Source organism: Micropterus salmoides, unplaced genomic scaffold, assembly GCF_014851395.1.
Source record: "Micropterus salmoides isolate LMB-PRFRI ecotype aquatic unplaced genomic scaffold, ASM1485139v1 Ms_hic_scaffold_13, whole genome shotgun sequence".
Taxonomy (NCBI): Eukaryota; Metazoa; Chordata; class Actinopteri; order Centrarchiformes; family Centrarchidae; genus Micropterus; species Micropterus salmoides.
The window spans coordinates 9,902,847-9,915,197 of NW_024040374.1; the positions used below are offsets into that span (position 1 = coordinate 9,902,847).

Below are 12,351 nucleotides of genomic sequence, written 5' to 3' on the forward strand. Positions count from 1 at the left end.
TTACATGTGGGGGTAGAAACGTATCCAGAAATGTGGAGCTTAAATGTTCCCAGATGAGAGTGTTACAGCCTCTATATTGTCCAGAAAATGACTATTTAATACCAAAGTCAGTCTGTTCTCATGTGCCTTGTTTTGACTTTCTTATCTCACTTGTTCCTTATTGCCCTTTTAAAACTGTATTTCAATGCATATTTCATCACACCTACAATAATTTTATCATGAGCAAGATTAGATTAGACCTTTCACACATTCATGTTGGATCAAGGTTAAAACAAGGTTTTATTAATTCAACAAAGACATTTTGAAGTATGTTTGATTATCCTTTATTTAAAACCTCCAGCAGTTCAATGTGTTCCAGGCAGTGTGTGAAAATATTTAAGTAAATGTTTAAGGTATTTTACTTGAGTATTTCCATTTGACATTTTATACTTATACTTATTACATAAATATTGTTCTTTTTACTTCAATACACCACTGACTCCATATTTACTAGTTATTTGTTTAGATATAAAAACACAATGATCTTATTAAACATACATACTTTAGATTACTATATAGATTATAGATTAAACTAATTAATTTTAATGTAGTTGAGCGTGAAAATTATAATATTGGCTGGTCATTAGGTTGCTTTTCATAGATATATTTTATAGTTATTGGATTGACTCTTGGATTGCTCTGTATTTGTCGTTCCCTGATTGCTTATTTCTTTATTTGCTCTCTTACTGTTACTTGATTACAAGTGCTTTTGTTATATATTATGTTATATAATAATAATCAAATAAAATTATATATAATAATACATCACACAGGGTTCTTTTTTCTACCCTGAGTACTTTTAGATTTGGTATTTTAAGTACATTTTGCTAGTAATACTTGTACACAGTGTGGTATTGCAGCTTTTACTTAAGTAAAGGATCTAAGTATCTCCTCATCATGACGCAGACAGGCCGTTGAATTCATGATGACAGTGAGAAGTAATAATACATAATGACAATCCTGAGGCTGTATTACTGAGAGATGCACAAGTGGAAAGTTACCAAGTGTAATTGCTCAAGTAGCCTACTGTCATTAAGTTCAGCTTTAGAGGTACTTTACTTTACTTTTTCCATGCTGTGCAACTTTATACTTTCACTCTGCTATATAAATATAGCTACTAGTAGCTACTAGTAGCTATATTTACTAGTTATATAAATATAGCTACTACTTAAATAACTAATAACTAAAATAATATGCTGAGCTGTCCATCTCAACCAACTACAGCAGTAAAATGCTGCTTATGATTGTTACATCAGTAATAAATAACAATGTTAATATTGTAGGACATAGTAGGGCCATTTCTCTGCAGAATGCATATGTTTACTTTGATAATTTAAGTACATTTTGTTGGTAATGCTAAGATTTTAAATAGATTGAAATGTTGTAATATTAGTTTTACTTAAGTAAAGGATCTGAATACTTCTTCCGCTTCTGTATAGATGCACATATTGAGCCATGCATGATAAAACACTTTTTCTTTCCATGGGACATTTTGGCATAATGTGGCCTCTTTGATACAGGAGTCACCCAGAGGTTACAACAGTCATGTCATCTAAAAAAACCTTTGATGAACTTAAAAGCTTAACATAGATCTTAGAGAGAGGGAACACAAAATGGAAAGATAATTGTATCTGCTCTAATGGCAGCTATTACAACAATAGCGATGGTGACCTGGAGGTTTGGGGGGAAGCGGCGAGGACAGGCCTTCTGTGCTGACCTCTGCTCGGGAAAGGGCAAGCTCAGGCAAGAGTCAGGCCGTCAGGGGCTCGCCACCTCGTCTGGCACTCTGAACCCTTCATTCACAAGCTAACACAACAGCCAGGCATCACTGTGACCCTGTGGGTGTGACACTCAACCTTTGCCTTAACCTCCTGACCGCCGGTCACAGCTGCAGCTGACTGGCTCGGGTAGGTCAGAGCTCGAGGTCGCTGGAGGGGGGAGTGGGCGTAGAGATGATTGAGAGATGAGTGGCGAGAAGATGGAGCATAAAGGCAGGAAAATGGAGGTGAATGAGAGGTGAAGAGCAAAGGATGAAGAGAGAGTAAGATTAAGCTGGGTTTTTAAAGGGTCCATTCACTCAAATAAAAAAACAAACACATTTTCTCAATTACGTTCATTAGTATCTGTCTGTACAGATAATTTTGGTTTCATTTGTACAGATTTTGAGATACGCGTCCTAGGGATTTCTACCTCCATATATAATACAATGAGTTGAAAGGAATTTTTATATTTGTGGTGCTCACACTCATATAAAGGATGTGTGTTAATATCTTAATACTTAATTTTTTTAAATTGTTTTCTCAAATCTGGAAACAACAACATGTGACAGTAACATAAATACAACGTGATATAGAACAAAGTTTTAAAGGAGAACATAAATACATATACATTTGTATTTAAACTAATCACATATTTAAACAGTTAACTTATAATACAGTATTTTTATTATTTTTTTATATATAGTAATCACTTTTTTTCCAATTTCTGTCCAAAACTTTTCCTTAAAATTGGAATTGCACGGGTTTTACAGATCAAAGTTTGTTTACATGTGTGGTTGAGTTTTAATACACATGTGAAAAACGTTGGATAAAGCCATTGGTGTTTCAAGAGGGCGCTGCGTGAAGTCTGATAAAATGTCTCAAGTGATGTCACTAGAGTCAGTGTCAGTTGGAGCTGAAAACTACAGGTCTGAAAATGAAAAAAATCTGGGGGTTAGAAAGTAGTACGTTAACCAGAACTCTGTAGTCCACTCCTCTTCATCTCTGCTTGAGTCTAGCCTTGAAGCTACATTAGCCACTACTAACATTACACACCCGGATCTCCAACCAAACTGTTGGCAGTTGTGTTGAATCATGGGAAATGTAGTCAGCAGGTTTTAACAAGGAAGACGAATGAGATCTCTGGTTCTGCAGCAATGATTAAATGGTGGAGAAGGCTTTTAACTCTACAAAAAATAACCAAATATCCTAGAGGATGAGCAGTGTGTGATTGACTCAAAATAAGTGTCCATGCTTATTGTGATGAAGGAAAATGTCACACAGGATCTGAGAAATCTAAAACTTTTGCTACTAGAAATAAGTATGAAAATATGTTTTCAGCGTAATTTGGGTGAACTGATCGTTCAGTGGAAGTGGACTCAGTGAAAGGCAGAAAGAGGAAGATGGACAGAACTATGAAAGAGCTAAGAAGACAAAAGAGCTGGCCGTACATTTTGTGTGCACATCATGTGTGCCATTGTCCTGCCCCCATCCCCCTTCACAGAGCTTTGTCATGACAGCAGGGTCGGCCAGGAGGGGCTTTATAGAGTTAGTTTGTACGGGAAAAAAGACATGTGTGTTCTCAAGGTTTGTCCCAAGGTCCTCAGTGAATTCTGTCCTTGACGTCAGCCTTCCCCATTCATGACTGCATGACAGCTGTTTCTCTGAAATAAGGCATGTGTCTTGTGACGTGTGAGTCCTGTTAGACTTGTTAAGCTGGTGGAAAATGCAGAACTGACTGCTTTCCATGTTCTACTGCTCTACAAACATACATATATTTACCTCTCAAGAGGTAATGAGAATCAACTTACTGCTGTAGATGTCACTGATGGGTTGACAGATAAATAGAAAAAAAACAGGTGGATGAATAGGATGGAGTACGTAAAGTAAATTAAAAATAACTTCTTAACATATCTTATTAACAAGACTGACAGTCAGCCATGCTAGCAGCTCTATGAGGCTGTACACTGGCACAGTGGTGCATTGAGATGAATGCTAATTTCAGCGTGCTAATACGCTCACAATGAGAATGGTAACATGCTGATGTTAAGCAGGTGTGATGTTTACAATATTCACTTGTAGAATTTTGAAACCTAGCAATAAACACAAAATGTTATTAGTTTAGCAGGAATTGGGTCATAAACCAAATGACTGGAAAAACTGAAAGTTTGACCCGATGATAAAACTATGAAAAGACACCAAAGTTATTAGAGTTCATCCTGAGTAGGACATGAATGTGTGTTTCATTGCAGTCCATCTGATATCTGAATTTTCACTCAAAGCACAAATGTCAACCTCATGGTAGGGCTAGAGGACAAATTTGGGTATTACCAAAGTCGTTATGATTCATCCTCTGGGAGCAATAGATATCTGTACTATTTCATGGCAATCCATTCAACAGTTGTTTTTCAGTTTCAACCAAAGTGGTGGATTCTCTGACTGAAGGATCATAGGATCACAGAACAGTCTCTTCCCTCCTCCACTCTAGGGCCTCTTCTCCTGCTTTCGGTGCTCCACTCTGGTGGTGGTGACTCTCCGTCATGGCTGCCACTTTCTGCTCCAGCCTCCACACCTGCTCCCTGTACTTTCTGCGAATCTGCCGGTATGAACTCAAGGCTTTACTGGAATGGAAGAAACCCACCGAGATACAATTTACTACCCTCAGTTTAACAATGACACCACAAAACTACTACTTTCTATAGCTGACAAAAACATGCAGCCTAACACCTTTATTGTGATACTTACCTGTGAGCTTGTGTGAGCCGAGCAATCTGCTCTCCGTTGTCTCTTTTGTGGGAGGTGCTGTCTGACAGAGCTGCATTTAGGGAGTCATGGACTAAAGCCAGTCTCCTCTTCAGGGCTTGTTCTCTGAAATCAAAAGTGAGATTAGAGGAAACAGAAGGGAGAACATAATCTCAGTCTGTTCATAATGCTCAACAGAAAACATCAAAAATATCTGTAAAAATTATAAATGACTTTATGATGTGTCCTTGACTTAAGAGCGGATGTGATGTGAAGGTGGTGGTTTATTCACTAATCGAGGTCAGAAGAGAAAACGGATGCTCTCTAAAGCAACTGATGGAAAGAGGCCATTTACGTCCAAAGCCTGCATTTCTGCTGATAGTGTTCCTAAGCAACAGTTAAAACCAGACAACAGATGTCTGAATGATTCATTTTCCACACTGAGTACCTTTTTTCAATCTGTGAATACGCAGATTTCTCCAGGTGACATTACATACATTGATTTAAAAATTGTCAAAGGTTAATCCTGAAATATTTTATATATAAGCCATTTAATAGGTTTTACGGATTGACTTTTACAGTAAGAAGGCATGTTTTTTGTCATGCATGTGCCAGACAAAATTTGTTTACTTTTTAGAGTGTTAGTGCCATACTTTAAACATTGGACTAAAGAGAAAGGACTCACCTTTGCAGGACAGCCTGCAGCTCTTTCAGAATGGGTGTAGTTTGAGACACAACGATGTCCCCATCACTACCCAGTTTAGCTGCACTTTCACAGAGCCTCTGAAACGTGACATTCAATTTAGGATTATCTTTAAAGATCAAAACTCCCTTCTTGTTCAGTTTTGTGGTATACACGGTTATCTATTCAGCTTGTGACAATCTAAAGCAAAGCAATGTTCTTCAAAAGCTTTTGACATAGTGTTGCAATCATGGTGATTTTCCCCTCACAGATTTTTTAAAAATTTGAATTAGTTTTAAAGGTCTGAGCAAGTTAAAAGTATCCAATATGTTACACTAAAAATGAACATTAGAGAAAAACTACTGTTGTGGAGCAGTGTGTTTTTGTCTTACTTGACATGTTGTAAATGACTTTGAGACACTTCAGATTTATCTATCTTTGTGTGGGCCAGACCCATAGGTTGGGAACCACTGATCTAAAACAGTGCAGGACAGACGGACATTTATTATGCTATTAGACACCTATGTAATTTTGGTTGAAATAGTTAACAGGATAAAGTTTGTAAGATCTGTGAGATCTGTAAGATGATGAGCAAAACCAAGGGACATTTGGTGACCATGTGCATCTAGATACAATCTTGGGGCACAGCAGCCATTGTTTCTGATACAGTAATAAACAGAAAGCTGTTTTAAGCTAAAATAGCTGTTCAGTTCTTTCTCATTTGACAATGACGGCAATGCATGGCATGAATCTGTGCTGTGGCAACAGGACAGCCCAGTAGAAGACCTTGTAGAACCAAAATATCCCTCTTGGCCTGGAGGGATTCTGCTTTGGTAGATGTGTGATTTCCCATGTGGGACGCCCAGATTTGAATCTGCCACAATAGACCAACGTCCTGCTCCCTCTTGCTCGTTTCACCTTGACTTTGTATTATTTGAAAATTAATACAAAATCCTACCTGTTGTTCTGTCCTACGATCCTCCAGCTCCTCTCTGAGACTTTCTGGAACGTAAGCTCCACCTGATCCCTGGGCCTTCTGGGCCATTAAACTCCACTCCAGACACCTCAGCTCTTTCTCCTTGAAACGGATTAGAGAGCGCAGATCTGACATCTCCTCCTGAACATAAACCATAAATCATAGCATATAAAGAGTTGAACGCAGATCCAGCATAAAGCTGCGGTGGAAGACTTACCACCTCAGTGCCAGAAGCACAAGAATCAGACATTTTATAACAACTTGCAGGTTTTATCCCCACTGTTGCTGATGCTGTTGCAGGAGTTTAAAGCATCTATGTGTAGAATTTTATGACTTTCAGAAATGTTTAAAATCCTGTATTGTTCTCCCTAGGTTTTTTAATATATATAAATTCATAGATTTCTGTCCTGTTGTTTGTTTATAGTGCTGTATGATTTTATATTTGAGCTAGTCACTCCCTACCTCAAACAAGTATTTTAATGAATAATGAGCAGCCTACCTGTCTGTCTACCTACTAATTTGCCTACCTTCAAACCTGCCGGTGTACTCTATGTGAATAAAAATGTGTTTTGGAGGAGTGGCTTTGGAGGGAGGCCTAAAGGGAGCGGGTCAGATTTTGTGATGTGATACTTTTAAAATCTAGCTGTACCTGCCTACCCTAGCTTTAAATGTGAAGATTCAGCCAGAAGCTGGTTATCTTAGCTTAGCACAATGACTGTAAACAAAGGGGATATAGCTAGCCTGGGTGTGTCCAAAGGTAAAAGAAATTCACCTACCAGTACCTTTAAAACTCCCTAATTAATTAACATCTTGTTTGTTTAATCAAAACAAGTGTAAAAACAAAATCAGCAAGTTGTGGTTTTTACAGGAGCTTATGTGTGACAGTTCCTGGTGTCTTGCTGGTTGACCACCTTTATCAGACTGGACTGTATAAAGTCAAACAGGAAACAAGGGGAGAGAGAGAGAGGGGCATGGCATGCCAACTAACAAGATATAACATGTTAATCAGTGAGCTTTAGAGGCGCTGATAGGTGACCTTTGTTACCTTTTGACAGACCCAAACTAGCAATTTTGCTGGTGTAGTGTAATGTATTATAATCTAGATTTAGTTATATACCACATGTCATGTAACTATGATATGGACAAAAGCCACTGTTATATATCATCTCTTTGCATGTAAGCATTTGCATGTTTTTTCAGGTGTCTTTATTATCTGGATGTGGCAAGGTCTTGATTATTTATCATAAATGAAGGAAGGCTCATAGCTCCTACCCTGACAGAGATGAGTTCATAGAAGAGGGAAGCCTTCTCTTTCTTGATATCAGGAGGTTTGGCGTTATCTTTAGTCACATGTCCCTCTCTTGATCCAGCCGGATGAGCAGTTTCAGCGTTCATTTTGCCCTCAAATCCTGAGCTTGGCTTAGGTAGACAAAGGGCTGCCCGGTCCCTCTTCAAGCGTTCAATTTGCTGACGGAGAACTGTCTCTCGCTCCACCAACTCGGTCCTGTGGGGTTACAGGTAGTGAGTGACCTGACAAAAACGTGGTTCAAGAAATGGCCATTTATAATTCAAATGTTCTTTTTTTATTTTCACACTACATTGAGTCACAGCTTTTGAAACATTTCGTCAATAGTGTGTAGATATTTGGTGGTGGGACAGAATCACATATGCAATGCTTGTAAACTTTTATCCTTTCTATTTGCAATTTCAGTCAGTCAGTCTCATCTCCTCCTCTCACTCCCATTACTGTGCTTGAATGTACAAAGGGCACTATAAAACCTCACCTCTGCCTTGCATGGGTCTGTGTTTCCGTCTCCTCTGTGACCCCTGCTGTTGAGAAGGAGGTGGACAGCTCTTCAGTTCCCATTTTCTTGAGCTGCGCTGATGGACTGTCTGGCTGTTGCCTGTCACAGACAGCTTCTGATGGGAGGAAAAACTGTGAGCCTGTGTATTCGCGTGTGTGTGTGAATGACATGCATAGCTTCTATGTAAGTGGATGTGTGCACTGAGATGTAAGCAGTATTAAACCATGGTATTCAAACACCTGCTGAGTCTGTCTGCAGAGGAATGCTTTGCTGCTTCTTGGCGTCATAAAGTGACAGCAGCTCGCTGTAGGCCTCTTCACAGTCCTCACTGTCAATCACAACCACACAGATAAAATACAACCTCACTAGATGAGAATAACCTACATTGTTAGATTGCTGACCTGTGCACATTCATTATTTTGACACATGTCAAAGAATGTTATTGACAAAGAATATGCATATGTGTGTAGACAGGCCTTTGTACTTGTGTGTCAGGTGTGTTTTATTTGTGTACCAGTATCTGAGAGCCATCTGCAGGGCAGAGCAGTCAGCCTCAAGTCTGTTTAGTGTAATACTGATCAGTTCTGACTCTCCCTTCTTTCGCTCCAGAGCTGCAGTCAGCCGTTCATTTCTGGCCCTCAGCCTCTCAATGCACCTAGGATAATGAGGGAGAGGATAAGGAGGGTTAAGTTAACAAACTGGAGGGAACTCCTTTGTTGTATAAAGAGTTTTAATTATACAAATAGTAAATCTTCTGTGAAGGAAGAAACAGTTTTTCTTGTATTGGTTGAGTTAAGCCTACCAAAAAAATCACTGGTTTATACCTATTTAGATATTCAGCGTAGCCATGCCAACTTACATACATTAGCTAGCTTGCCTACCTGCTCTTCAAAGGTCAAAGTAGCTATTAAATATACTCAGCCTGAAGACCTGTAGTATTTGCATAATTTACAATCCTGCTAACATGCTCTACACAGTATGTGTGTGTGTGTCTTGTCTGGACCTTTGTTTTGGTATAAATGAAATAATATTGTTCAATATACCAATATACATCTTTAGTATCTTATCTTAATTTTTCAGTTATATAAATAGGTCTCAGGGTAGGTATCTCAACAAAACAAAGCTTTTTGTTTCTCTGAAACATCCTGAGCTGCTCCTCAGACTCACCTGTTCAGTCGCTCTGTCTCAGACTCCAGGCTGATAGGGCTGGGACAAGGACTGCATGACTTAACAGAGCCCAGTGGAGAACCATCCCCACCCAGAGAGAGAGGTGTTACAGCTCTTCTGTGGGGTAAAGGTGAACCAGGAAAGGGAGGAGAGGCCCAGTCTGGACTGAGAGCTCCAGCAGTGGGCCGGTAGGGAGGAGAGCGACTGCTTGACCTCAAGGCCTTATGGAGACCAACCAGCTGAAAAACAAGAGTAGGGATTCTACATTTATTCACACCTGAACATGCTTTTTGAACTCCTCAAATTTGTTCTGATAACATGCAAAATCAACCACTTTGGTATGTACAGGTATTTCTAACATCACTATGATCAGACCTCCTATAGCCACCAATAAACACAGGTCATTCATACTGAATATTTATAAAGTCTTGTCTTTAGCTCTGTAAATTGATCAGCCAAACATTTGAGAAAGATTTTTCTTCTGGAAATGTACTCATACTTCCTAAACTGATTCTTGTTTTTGGCATTTTTATATTTTGCTTTACCCTTGTCATAAACAAAACTGATAGCAGAGCATCTCCCACCTTGTTCTTCTCCTCTTCCATCTGGCTGATGGTGCTTTGTGCCTTATCCAGCTCCTCCTGGTGACTCTGCAAGGTGCTTCTGAGAGCAGAGTCACGCTTCTCCAGACTCAGGATGTCGCCCTGATACTGGTACTTTGGCAAGCCTGATGGGCAAGAAATCCCAAACTCTCTTTCCATGTCTTCCAATATCTGCAACCAAAAATTGATGCATTACAACTCAGACAGACATAGCAATGTATGACATTTTTGAAATTTATACTATTTCCATTGAGTTGGTTTTGCAAAAATTGTCAGTACATTTGACCTAACATTAGTTTTGCTTGATATTTGCCACTCTAATAAGAAAAATTAAAATACATCAAAGAAAGAATCGTAAGAATTTTTTACAATTTCAACACCTGAGTGGCCTTAACCCAGCTCTCCTGGGCTGCTCTCAGATGCTCGTTGTGCTTGTCCTGGTCAGAAGCTGTGATGGGGGCGGCCCAGGACCTTTTACAGCTGATGGAGTCCTCCACTGATGATAAAACCTCCTGGAGTTTTGTCCACACTACCCCACCGGCCCCTAGTGGAAAAGTAGAGATACAGTCAATCATGTTAGATGAAGTGAAGGGCAGGTTTAATCTTTTTAGCTTACTGTGTTTGTATTGCTTGCTTTTCCTCAAGATAACTTGCTCTCTTTTACAGAATAAATATTTAAAATAATACATCAGTTGTTTTTTGGACACATTTCTTGTCTGGCCCAGTTGGATTAACATGCACAGAATCCAAAATATGTGTTATACTGAATAAAGACACGGTTATTCTGTGTCAGTGCCAACCTCGGCCAGGCAGTGGAGGTTTAGATGTGGCAGAGGCCGTGTTGCTCTCTGGGCTGCTTCTGGGCAGCCTGTGGGACAGAAGGTCTGGAACCAGAGGCCTGGATGGCTGTGGTGGTCTCAGGTCCTCTGGTTCACTGTAGAATACCAGTAGAATTAACATTTTTGCTAGAAAACACCAGTGTGTTTATTTTGAGACAAGCCATAAGTAGACCAATATATCATTATTGATGGGAAATTATGTGAGAACAAATATGGTTCCAACAAAATAGGTATTTTGGACAAACTCAAATCCATTCATTCAGATCCATTTGATGTCTCTTATCAATGCCACAGTTTCAAAAATCACACTCTCAATGATACCTTGGTGCCTTTAATGACCCCATCTTCTTGTTCAGCTCAGCAATGATGCTGAGCAGTGTGCCCACTTCAGCCTCACACTGAGCCAGTTCTGCTGGTGAAGGCTCGAAGTTTGCTGTGTGGTCAGTGCCATCACGGTCAAGGGCCATGTGGTCGATCGCCTCCCCATCACACCCTGATCCTGCATCCAGGCTGTCACATCTGACTAGACTGGAGTGCTGCAGAAACAGGAAGTTATATTTGGATTGTAAAAAAATAAGTTGGTGGTTGTTTGAGTCATAATTTCAGCTTTTAACTATATATTAGAGAAAATTTCTTATTTTTTCCCTTCAGTCCTATGCATATCTGTACCAATACAATAAACATAATATGTATGTTCTTGCTGCCTGTGAATAATCCTCCACTGAAGAATGGCTCGTAATTTAGCAAAATAATCCCTAAGTATAGAGCAACATTAAAATTCTATTATGCTCTTGAACCAGACATTGTTGCTGTACTAATTAGCGGCTATTGTTTTAAGCAGCGGAAAAGGAAACTAAAACATCCTGAGATCCAACTTCCTGCCGAGCAAATATTTGTGGACCAAACCATCTTTTGTTGTGCTCAAAGAATGTCGGCTAAATGCCTAAACATGAAATTAGAACAAAATGTCTCTCTTTTCTAGTATAAAAAACATATGGTGCCTTATAAATATGCCAGAATTATAAAATTTACAATGCTTTTCTTTGGATCATGTGAATTCTAACATATATTGCGCAGGCAATAATTGGCGACATACCTTAAATTCTTTAGCCACCCTGTAATACTTCAGCTTAGCCCACCTATTCCTATTCAGAGACACAGAAAGGCTGCACTCATATTTACACTTTCTGTCAATTTAGTCTCAAATTCACCCGAGTATTATACGCATTATATCCTTCCCACATTCAGGGGAAGGATATAATGCGTATAATCATTGTGTCTATAGATCTTACCTCCATACTTCTTGATCCTTATATCTGCAGCAGTAATTTAGTTCCTGATGTGACGGTTCACTGCCAAAATGAAACCATGTTTTCTTCAGTCCTGCTGTTTTATGTTATCATTTTTTCCACTAGTTAGTCAGTGACTACTGCAGTCTATTCTCTGCATGTCTGCCAAACAGTGTTTAGTGTGATGAATGAAGTAAGTGGAAAACACTCTGAAAGTCATCCCCACCCATTCCTCGTCACCATGTGTCCTTTCCTGTTTTGTCCACAGTTAGCTTCCATGCCTTTTTAATAGTAGACCGTGAGTCAACTCTGGATACATACTGCCAGTGGTGTAGGCGGTATTAACTACATTTACTTAAATACAAGTACTAATAACACTCTGTTACAAGTAAAATCCCTGCATTGAAAATGTAAATGTACCGCAAATGTAAAAGTATGCACGTATATTCAGGA

The 12,351-nt window shown here is 39.2% G+C and overlaps 1 protein-coding gene across 4 annotated transcripts; it reads right to left on the reverse strand.

The window, feature by feature from the left end:
• Positions 1–307: 307 nt before the first annotated feature.
• On the reverse strand, positions 308–12,091 carry ushbp1 (Usher syndrome 1C binding protein 1). Of its 4 annotated transcripts, XM_038715426.1 has the most exons (15): positions 11,902–12,090; positions 11,706–11,754; positions 10,931–11,145; positions 10,571–10,704; positions 10,151–10,314; positions 9,753–9,941; positions 9,169–9,407; positions 8,516–8,656; positions 8,241–8,329; positions 7,981–8,116; positions 7,469–7,700; positions 6,179–6,337; positions 5,224–5,321; positions 4,542–4,664; positions 2,136–4,417 (listed from the first exon to the last, which is right to left on the reverse strand). In XM_038715426.1, exons 3-15 carry the CDS (start codon positions 11,074–11,076, stop codon positions 4,252–4,254), a joined length of 2,016 nt encoding a protein of 671 aa, XP_038571354.1. In that variant the 5' UTR covers positions 11,077–11,145; positions 11,706–11,754; positions 11,902–12,090; the 3' UTR covers positions 2,136–4,251. The 4 variants fall into 4 exon arrangements, with proteins under 4 accessions (XP_038571352.1, XP_038571353.1, XP_038571354.1 ...); XM_038715424.1 differs by lacking the exon at positions 11,706–11,754 and having other exon boundaries at positions 308–4,417; positions 7,981–8,113; positions 11,902–12,091; XM_038715425.1 differs by lacking the exon at positions 11,706–11,754 and having other exon boundaries at positions 308–4,417; positions 6,179–6,298; positions 11,902–12,091.
• Positions 12,092–12,351: the final 260 nt, after the last annotated feature.